This window comes from Clarias gariepinus, chromosome 6 (assembly GCF_024256425.1).
Source record: "Clarias gariepinus isolate MV-2021 ecotype Netherlands chromosome 6, CGAR_prim_01v2, whole genome shotgun sequence".
Lineage (NCBI taxonomy): Eukaryota > Metazoa > Chordata > Actinopteri > Siluriformes > Clariidae > Clarias > Clarias gariepinus.
The window spans coordinates 34,126,015-34,137,030 of record NC_071105.1 but is presented as its reverse complement, the minus strand read 5'-3'; the positions used below and the strand labels follow the sequence as shown (position 1 = coordinate 34,137,030).

At 40.8% G+C, this 11,016-nt stretch overlaps 1 protein-coding gene across 1 annotated transcript; it reads right to left on the bottom strand.

Annotated features, from left to right (window-relative positions):
* Window positions 1-426: 426 nt before the first annotated feature.
* Window positions 427-10,224, bottom strand: c1qtnf6b (C1q and TNF related 6b). The gene is made up of 3 exons (XM_053497830.1): window positions 10,125-10,224; window positions 4,589-4,792; window positions 427-2,852 (listed from the first exon to the last, which is right to left on the bottom strand). The coding sequence occupies exons 2-3, from the start codon at window positions 4,782-4,784 to the stop codon at window positions 2,308-2,310; spliced, it is 741 nt and encodes a 246-aa protein (XP_053353805.1). The 5' UTR covers window positions 4,785-4,792; window positions 10,125-10,224; the 3' UTR covers window positions 427-2,307.
* Window positions 10,225-11,016: the final 792 nt, after the last annotated feature.

Genomic DNA, 11,016 nt, shown 5'->3' with positions numbered 1-11,016 from the left:
GTTTTATGTAGACGCTGTCTACCCGTGACCTGCTTATAGCCTTCTATTTAATTGTTTATACAGTAATAACATCAGTGTTGAATTAACTCTGTCTCAGCCAAAAGTGGTTTTCTCTGTCCAGAACTAGCCATTTTAGATGGTAAAAAATGTCTTTAACAGCAAAAATAAGTCCAATCTACACATTTCTTTGGCCTCTACAAAGAATTCTTGGCTGTGTTGGTGACTAATATTGATTTTGACAACATGCTGCTTTATCACATCGTGTAATAGGAGGAAAGAAAGAAGGAAAGAAAGAAAGAAAGAAAGAAGAAAAAAGAAAGGAAGATGGAAAAATAAAAAGAAAGAAAGAGAACAAGTGATATGTGGTTTATTTTGAGCAAGTAACCACCCACTCACCCCCCCCCACCCCCACCCCCCTCACCCCCATCCTTCATTACTCTCTCTTACTGACTTGTTCCCTGGTTGTGATTACAGATAGTTGGTCTGGTTTCCTGTTTCTGGTGTCTATAAACACAGCAGCTCTAACGCAGCTGGGTTTCCTTCCAGAGACAGATGGGTGGCCTCTTTTTCTTTCAGCTCCAATCAACATCACCGGCACTGTCTTAAGACGGTTCAGTTTAGACACTTTTACGGCACTCTGTTTATTTCCACAATGTTCTGCTGACCCCAAGTTCCTCCATGTCGTCCCATCCTAGCAGTCCACTATGTGACAGTGTGGGCTTCACACAGTGCAATCATGAGTAATGGGGTGTATCGATATATGAGTCAGAAAAGCACATTTACTGTGCCAAGTTGTTTAAAATTCATCGCCAGTTGGCTATTCTTTAGGGACATTTTGCCATTAAGCCTCCTTTTTGTCATACTTAAGTGCTAAATCATGTTCAGAATTAATCCCTCCGTGTGCATTATCTTAACATCAAAGCAAGTATAAAAGCTTTCAGGCTTTTGCAAGCATAGTTTAGAAGCGCATCAAATCTGTAATGCTAATTTGGTTGGTCATCAGCCAAGTTTTCTTCTTCTTGCCGAAATGCTGTTTTCAGGGCAATCACAAAATTCTCTAATCTGATATAGGTGCAGCGAGAGAAGTGACAAATAAAACCTGCCAATACAAGAATATTTTAAACCACTCTTTTTAAAACCACTTTAACCACAGAATTGCAATAATATTACTGATTTTGTGCATAATCATATTTGTCTTATTGATTGTACACTGTTTAGGTCACTTCATATCACCCAACATCTAACTAAAAACAATCAATTTAATTAATGTAGCCTTTAAATTATTACTATTTGGCACCCAAATTAAACATCTACTAAAATGCACCAAAGGACAAAAACAATTGTTATTCTAATTGATAAACAGCCAGCCGACTGCTTATACTACTATTATAGGCAGCTGATCATTTATACCAATGAATATATATCTAAAATCCAGGTGTAGGTCATTACAGCAACAGTAAACTGAATGGGAATAAAATTTACATGGTTCATCTAACCGCATCACTTCATAATGGATTTATCATGTACCACATGCCAACTACCTTATGCCTTATTCATGCATTTAAAAAGAAAAAAAAAAAAAAGACAGGATGATTATGTTATGACTGCCAAAATTTGACTGCTTTTTTTTTTTTTGCCAGTTAGCAGGATGGGTTGGGTTTTTGGTTCCTGCACAGGTATTGCTGCTGCTGCACCTTCACTCCTGTCACTCTGTATTGGTTTTAATGGCATTGAAAAAGCCTGTCCAGCTGGTATAAGCAAAGACCTCAACAAAACAGACCAGACTGGTTCCAGAGACACTGTAAAAAGTAAAGACGATGAGCCGGGCCAAATGCTTATGTAAGTCTGGAGTATTTTCCACTCAACCCCCTTTCAGGAAGTGATGGATATTTTTTTTTTTGGAAGGACAAATACAGTACAGGTGACCTGGTTTCCTTTCACAATGAACAATTCTGTGCTCAGAAAAAAAGCTTCTAAGAAGACTTGAAGGATATTCTGCACACCTTTGCCCACTGATAAGTTAATGAAGCTGCTCTGCAGCCAAATCAATCATATGTAACGCAGCAAAATAAAGGGCCAAAATGTACCAAAGGTACCAAATTGAGTCGTTAGTTAGTCAGCTAGTTTTAGCACCAATATGTAAATCACCTGTCAACTAAATGTACCTAATACATTGTTATTATTAAATTAGCACTGTTTCCTTCCTCTTCAGAGAACTCCATTGGCACGCGTTTTCCCTGAGAGAAGCCTCAATCCATAATTCCCACTCTCAGTATCGGGAAACCATCCTTACAGCGCCCTTTTTTTTTACGCGGCAGGAGCCACCAGGTAGCCATTAAAGGTGATGTAGACGTCAACGTCATCGCTGTAAATGGCATTCTCACGCTCGCGCTTGAAGAGGCGCACCCAGACTTCATCGTTAAGCTCGAGGGTAAGCATAACGCTCTGGCTTTGCATGATGGACCGGTCACTGGGTTGCGCATACAGGATCACCTGCTCGCGTTCGTTCTGCATCAGGTGTAGGTAGGTCTCCTTGAAGTTCCACGTGTGGATGTTGATGTTAAAGAAGTAAATACCCGGCACATAGCAGTAGAACTTGCCTTTGAACATGTTGAAGTGTTCGTCGAGGTTGACGAAGACGGTGTCGAAGAGCAGCGCCTGGTAATAGTCGTCGCTGTGGAGGGCCTTCCTGCGGCCCACCGAGAAGGATGAGTGCTGTGTCTTGCAGGGGTCTCCTGGTGCTCCGGCTTGGCCTTTGCTGCCTTTAGGGCCGATGGCACCTCTGGAACCTGGAGGACCTTCCGCTCCTGCCTTCCCTGGAGTTCCTCTCTCACCTCGATCGCCTTTATCTCCTGCGAGATAGGAATAAATTAATGGATAAAGGTGTGGAGGCATGGAAAATTTAAGTGTTTTTTGGGGGGAGGAGGAGGAAGGAGAATGAATGAGGAGCGGATCTACTGAGAAAGGAAGTAAAGATGCCAGAGGGCGAGGTAATTAAATGAGTGAGTGAGTGAGTGGACAGACTCCAAACATCACATGGTTTACATTATATAGCATTTGGATCCCTGCTAGTAAAAGCCAAATATCATGATTAACACACCATTTCTAGTTGCCACAACATATTAACTATCCTGATGTGGGAAGTTAAATGTAGTGTGTATTGTATAGTATAGTATAAAAAAGATCCTGTAGTTCACAAGCACTATTTTAAAGAGGTGGTGATCTGCACATCGTCTTCCCCCACATGGTTACTGTTTCCTTTCATGGCTGTTTCGGTGAATCCGCAGCTTTTACTGAGCTCTGAGTAAGCACAGGCAGCCTGCGAGTAGCTGAGTGTTCTCAGGGCTATAATCTCACAACACAGACAAACACGACACACATGTTGCCGCTTGTAGGTTACTGCCACATAGGCAAGTTTCCTGCCAGGTTTGTACGCCTCTAGAGCCTTCTATCGCCTTTCGGGATGACTTCGACTGAGTCGGCTCGGTTGTTCTGATTAACAAAACAGAAGAGAGCTGAGAGCTGTGGTCTGCATGCCGGGGGCTGAGGTTAAAACCAGTGCAGCATTTTCCAGAACTGGGTGGGAGGGTCAAATTTCTGCATGTTAGGCAGAGGATAAGCAGTGAGTGCATGAGAGAGAGAGAGAGAGAGAGAGAGAGTGGGTTAGGTAGGTGTATGTGAGGGAGAAATAGAGTGGGGGATAGTAAGCATGTTAGTGGGTGTGACTAGTACAGTGTGTAGGGTCATCCCTGGGTTATATATGATATAGGAGTTCTGTTCCACTCTGACCACAGAAACATATGCTGCCTGGTTGAGCTGAGATTCAAGTAGACACATCACAGAGCAGAAGAGGGAGGGATGAAGGGAGTGCGGCAATAAGGCACTAAGGTCAGAAGAGAGCTAGCATGGGAGTGGATGAGTAAGCGAGATAAAAAAAAGGGTGTGTTTGTATGCGTAAATGGGTGACGGATTAAATAATCAAGCAGAAGAGTTTGTTCATGTGGGAAAAAACGTAGCTGTTAATAGCTTAAACACTGAGCAGTAACACTGTGTCGATATCCACATCTGTATCTATTTAGTGCTACATCTGTTTTGATATTTGGATATAAATTTGAAGTGGAAATGGGCTATACAAAAATTGGAACTTTGAGGGGCCTCCACGTAAAACTGGGACTTGTGATGATTTTGAAGATGTAAAACCTTTTACAGAAGTCTCCAAGCACATTTCGCTGCAGTAGGACACTTGAAACGTTTTTAAGGAAGGCTCTACGTCCAAGGTGGCTTGGATCAGTCCTTAACTCTCCAAGCTATTTTCACATTTGAGCCATTAAAGGGAGTTACTGGCAGGGTGGGCAGGGATGGGTTCATTAGTGTAGCAGGGGCTTATATAAAGAAAAAAAGTTAATTCACTATCCCTAATTGTGTTTTGTTATTCTATGCCCTCAAAACTCCATGCAAACAGGCCCGAGGAAGGAATCGAACCCTTGACCTCGGAGGTACGAGGCCAACATACTAATCACTATCCCACCATCCCACCATGCTGCCATTTACATATTCATTCCGATTTTCGATGCAGTTTCAGCCTCACCTTTGAGAATGGTCATGTTGATGAACGTCCGAACTTCTGGCGTCTGATAGGCCACGGGACGAGGCGAGTTGACAAGAGGTGGGTCCAGGTGATCACAGCACCTGCGGCAGTATTTGGTAGGTGGTGACCTGGAAGGGGAGGGGACAGAGACCACCAGGGGGAGAAGCAACAGCACAGGTAGAAAGAATCCAGCCATGACCACACCTGGAAAAAAAGTTAGAGTGAAAAATCAATAAACAAATAATAAGCAGGGAGCAGTGTATCTTCAGCTTCATTCAATGCATTATGGAAGCAGATCCTCAGCTTAATTATTGCAGGTGCATGGTTAAGACGCAGGCATTAGGAAAAGGCCATTACCTAGAAATTATATGATGTTTAAATAACAGCATAGAGTATAATTTGCCTGATCTTTAAGGGATTTAATACATGGAGAGACAATCTCTACCTAAAGACATTGGTGCAGCGGAGCTTTAATCCGCGAGTCTGTTCAGGTCTGTTTACCTTCTCATTTGTGCACCTATAATTATAACTAACAAGCCTAGCTTAGTGTCTGAGCATAATGGGAAAATGTTATAAGCATTGAATCATGTATTCATTTAAAGTATGGTTAGCATTGATTTACACAAAATCCTATGACAGTGCTCGTGTTTGTTCAAAGTTGAAAAAAATCTTTTGACTGTATAACATTTATCATTACAGGGGCATAAATATAAAATAAAACAGAGTTGATTTCTATAGTGTAAATCCAGTTTCTCATTCTGCAGGTGCCGGGCTTGAATGAGTGACGGACCACATGGAGAAAATGATAGTGTTTGTTTGGTGACCGCATTTATTTTGATAGGCAATCTGCCATGAACTGTGTTTTCTCAAGCTGAACGGGCCCCAAGGACACCTGGTCGGCGCTGGTGTTTTGAGAAAGCCCAGAGAGTGAGGTGGGAGATGGGGGAACATTAATACGAGACCGTGATGTCTTTTGACAAGGGCAGAAATAGAGGTCGAGCTCTTGGCATTGCAATAAACATTGGAAAGCACAAACAAGCTAGGTAGAAAATTGAGAGACTGAAATGGGGGTTGGTAAAGGAGAGGGGGAGGGGGAGGGTGGTTGGGGTTGCAGAAGCAGAATTTGGCCCCGTGGGCTGTTTTGTTTTAGCTGTAATTTAACTTCCTTCCTGAACATTACCTTTCTACACGTCCCCTTCACCCCCTCCTAAACTAAAACCCTTGCAGCGTTGCATCTGTCGCTGTACTGTATTATGTCTGTATCCTTCAGCTCGCAGACATTACGTACTGTATATACAGGTGCAGAGTACTACTTTCTGGAATTATGTAAGCCATACATCAGTATCAGTGCCATGACCATTTCTCATATTTACAGTAAAATGGTCTTGCAAAGTAGTAAATGAATTGCGTGCAATGTCTCCTGCCTATCTCTCTTGCTCCTGCGCTTACTTATTTTTTATTTCAGTTGCCGGAAGCTTGACCTCTATTTCCGCCCCTGTCAAGACACTCAGTCTCGCCGACGCTCCTGTTTACTATCTGCCGAATCACAGTTATGAAGAATTTTAACACTCTACTACAATATATCAAATTGCAAGTTTAATTAATTAGACACTTAAGTTTTAGAAGTGTTTTTATGGCTCCCACTTACATCATTACAGTATTCATGTGAGACTGTTAGCATGGAAACTGATTTTTACGATAATTCCATCAGCGCCTGAAGACAGCACGAGTTTATAAGCCTGAACCACTTATTATTCACAGTGGCTTAGCGTTGTCGCCTCGTAACTACAGGGTTGGGGATTGGAATCTTGCTTCTGGTTTGTGTGTGTATGGAGTGTGTTCATCTCATGCTTGGGGTGTTCCCTCCGGGTACTCCAGTTTCTTCTGATTCTCCAAAGCAATGGTGTGTGGAAGGATTGATGTTTCAAACTTGCCCATGTGATTTAATGTGTGCTTGTGACATGTGATGGGTTGCCATCCCATCCGTGGTATGTCTTATCTTGTGCCCAAGGTTTGCTGGGACAGGCTCTATGCCATAAATAATGGATGGATGAATGGATGGATGGATGCAGATTCCAATTAGTTAGCTTAATTATTCAAAAACTTTTTTTGTATACTTTCCACTTTCATGTGCAGATGTAGCATGAAAACTGACATTTACAATCAATCCTGTTAGCGTTACCTTATTAGCATTATTGGAAACTCGCAGCGTTGTCACATAAAATGTGGTGTTTGTTATATAACGCACCGTCGCCTTGCACCTAGGGTCTAGGTTCAATTCCTACCACGGGGTGGGTTTCCTTCATGTGTTTCCTCCCACAGTCCAAAGACATGTAGATGAGGCTAATTTCCAAATTGCCCGTAGTGTGTGAATATTGACTGGAGGTTCTACCACGGTTGTAAAAATTAGAATAAATGCAATAAAGATATTGAATATGTGAATTATGAGAAGGTTACTTAAGTAGCTCTTAGTATTTACACTGAGATTGTGTGCTTATTCCGAATACATGTCATCTGTGCAACTTGTCCTTATTTTACAGACTTCTATACTGTTGGCAACTTTCATAATAATAAGCACAAATATGTAAATGAATTTGAATATTTTTAGAAGTTAAACAAATAGGGCTGCTGGCGTTTTTTTTCTTTTTAATTGGAATATTTTTCCCCAGCAATTATAGGAATTATAAGAATATGTTTCAAAATTGCCGTCAGATCCAAAATTAACATTTGCTGAATAACAGCTGAGGCTGCACAGGTTGCAGAACATTTCCTACATACCAAACAATTCAACTCGTTTATATGCTTGCTTTTTTGCAGATGTGGACTGTCTTTTTTTTTTTATTCAAAACACATTTTTTTACGGTTCAAATCAGGAGACTAAGTTGGCTGTTGCAAAACACTGATTTTTGTGTCGTGACTAATTTGTAACCATAACTAAGTCTTTGCTGATTTGAATGCATGTTTTTGGTCTTTATCTTCCAATCTGCAATCTTGTAGACTGTAGGATTTGTCTACTGCCAAGTTTTTTTCCTATTCAAGATAAAAATTCTTTCTTTTTTTAAAGCCTTGATTGTGCTTAATTCGATTTTTGTTATTAATTACAACCATTTTCCAACTTGTATTTTTTGTGAATGTTGAAAGCTCAGCCAATCACGTGGCAGCAGCACAATGCAGAACATCATGCAGATACAATTTAAGAGGTTCATGTTCAAATTAAACATCAAAATGGAAAATGTACAGGTATATGATTTCAGTGACTGTGGATTCGATCTATTTCTTTGCAAACTTGGTGAGCAGAGTAGCATCTCAAGGTGCACAACGCATGATGCAGGCTAAATAACCAGGCACACTGGTTCTTACTCAATACTTCTGAAGCTCTTTGTCAGTTTGAGTGTGCTGCATTAGTGTTAATCTCTGCTCTCTTTATACAGTAGTTCTGTAAACTTTTAGGATCTGATTCGATTTGTTTGTGACAGCTGTGTCAAGAATATATCCTCCTAACCCACATAACAGAACACACCTTCCATGTAAACATAAGGATTATTACTGTACATGTTTATTTTTCTCATAACTGCTTCAAACCGTCGTGACCAGATGTTACTGAGTTAATTATCCCTGTGCTACTGGAGTTATTGTATCCTGAGAACTTTGGCTGGAACTTTCACGACACATGTTGTGACTTTGGCTTGCCTGGCTTTCACAACCTTAAGAAGTGGGTGAAAGAGGAAATCTGCATCATTTAACTGAGTTGTAGGAATGTCAAACAGAGTCTTTGGGCTGACTTGCTCCCCATTTTTCATGCACGGCAGATTTCTGGGCTCCCTTATGATGATTAAATATGCTGTCAACTTTTTTTCCTTTTTTGCACTTTGGCTTGTCGGACCCGTCTTATCGGAAATGTTCAACAATGCACTGACTCGGGGCTCAGGTTTATCCGTCTCTTGATTCAGTGCCTTGCAGAAGTATTCATCCCACTTTAACTTTTCCAAATTTTGTCACGTTACAACCACAAACGCTTATGTATTTTATTTTTATCGCTTGCGGTTTGCGACGAGCCATGCGGAACTATAAGCAGGATTTCTTTTGGCTTTCTTTTAACAATGACTTTCTTCTTGCCACTTATCCATTAAGCTGTAGATCTCAGTAGATTCTCCAGAGTTGCCATGAACCTCTTGGCTGCTTCTCTGATTAATGCTCTCCTTTAGGTGGACGGCCATGTCTTGATAGGTGTGTCATACTCTTTCCATTTTAAGATGTTGTTGATAGTGCTCAGTGAGATGTTCAAAGCTTAGGATATTGTTTATAACCTAACCCTGCTTTAAACTTCTCCACGACTTTATCCCGAACCTGTCTGGTGTGTTGGCATTGGACTACAATTTGGAAGCTCCCAGGTTCAAACACAAGGCTCTAAACCCACAACTGCTTCATGATGCTGTTTGTTCACGAATGTTCTCTAACAAACCTCTGAGAGCTTCACAGAACAGCTGTATTTATACTGAGATTAAATTATGATTTAAGTGACTTCTGAAGGCAAATGCTTGCAACACTTTTTAAGATTTTTAGGTGTAAATTTAAAAATAAATAAATAAATAAATAATTAAAATATATAAAAAAATACCATATTCTTCCCACTTCTCAATTATGCGCCAGTTTGTGTTGGCCTATCACAAAAAATCCTAGTAAAATACATTTACGTTTGTGGTTGTAACATGACAAAAATGTGGAAAAGTTCAAGGGGTATGAATACTTACCCCCTGATCTATATCTACATCCCATCCATTCATCTACCTCTGTGTCTCATCCCATGCCAAATTGATCACAGAATGTGAAAAATCATGAGGATGTGTTCATATTAATGAGAATGCACTTTAAAGCCCATATCCTGCAGAACAGACTGGGAATGTGCAGAAACCACAGTGTGCAGCAGTACATTTTTTTTGAAGGGCTTACCGCGCATGCGCATGAAAGCTGTCTCATTACTCTGCATGATCTATTATATATTTTTCCTTTTATTTAGATTTGTGTGCAACATTTCTAAAGGCTTTGATGTCTGTTGAGAGAGTGTTCTGAGCAACTTTTTTTGGACATGCACAAGGATTATTAAGTGGATCGAGTCATCCCTGTAATCCTTTCCAAATCCAGATGTTTTAATACAAAGAGAGGAGGGGAAGGGGGGGGGGGGGGGGGAACACTGCGAAACGAGCCACGTCCTCACAAAGGAAGCAGAAGTAATGAGTGGAGAAAGCTGCATGCATACACACACACACACACACACACACACACACTGCATCTCGTGCATTGCAGGAGTACCAGCACATCATCCTCTAAAGATTTCCTCATAAACTTCAATCGTCCTTGTCTTCCCTTTTCCCTTCTTCTCCTTCTTCTTCTACATTCTTTTTCTCATTTTAATTATCTCGCCGGCCGGTAATTTGCGCGCTGACGTGTCTCGCGCGTTTCCCCCCGCGCTATTAAGAAGCGTGCACGTGCAACAAACAAACAGATTTATGATCTTTCATAAATAACTTTCACTTACCGCAGGATAGTCATGCAGCTGATCCGAGTGCTGCTGCTACTGCTGCTGGTTTCCAGTGATCAGCTGGAAATTCTCTCTCTCTCTCTCTCTCTCTCTCTCTCTTTCTAAAGAAGTTCCCTCCTTATGAACACTATATAATTTTCTCCTCCTCCTCTGCTTCTCATCTAGTGTAATACACCCTCCCTTTCCTTTTTGTGCTTTATTCCCCCCCAAATTCCCAGAGCTCCTGATTTGACATGTGCAGTGTTTCCAATGGGCACAAGCTCTTAGAAGTTTGCAAAAGTCTGAAGTACATGCAAATAATTGCTTAAGGATGTCTTTAAAAAGTCCTAATAATAATAATAATAATAATAATAATAAAGCAGTAAACAGTATTTAATGAAACTGGATAGTGTGATGACCCTCTACTTAAAATATAATATAATCTACAATTAGTGCAGTTTTATAGGGAAATGAGATGCATAATTTTAGTAAACATCATGCCGAACCATTCATAGTCCTTTCCAACAAGACTTGTTTCTTTTTTTCATGCATGCAAAACCCAGACATTTTCTTTCTTTGTCTTTTTCCTTTTTTTTGTCAGAAAAGTGGTCTTACATAATATCCATCCATCCATCCATCCATCCATGCATCCATCCATCCGTAGTCCAACTAGTAACCTTGGAGGCCAGTGGTGATTACCATTGAAGTTATTTCCACTTTATGATCGTGGTGGGACCTCCGGTCAATATTTAAACTTGCATACACACACTACGGGCAAATTGGTAATGGGAATTAGCCTCATCTGCATGTCTTTGGACTGTGGGAGGAAACCGGAGAAAGACTACTGACTTCAGATGCCCTGAAAGTCTAGATGTGTCAAGTGTGGTTCTATTCCATCTTCTGTTGTTGG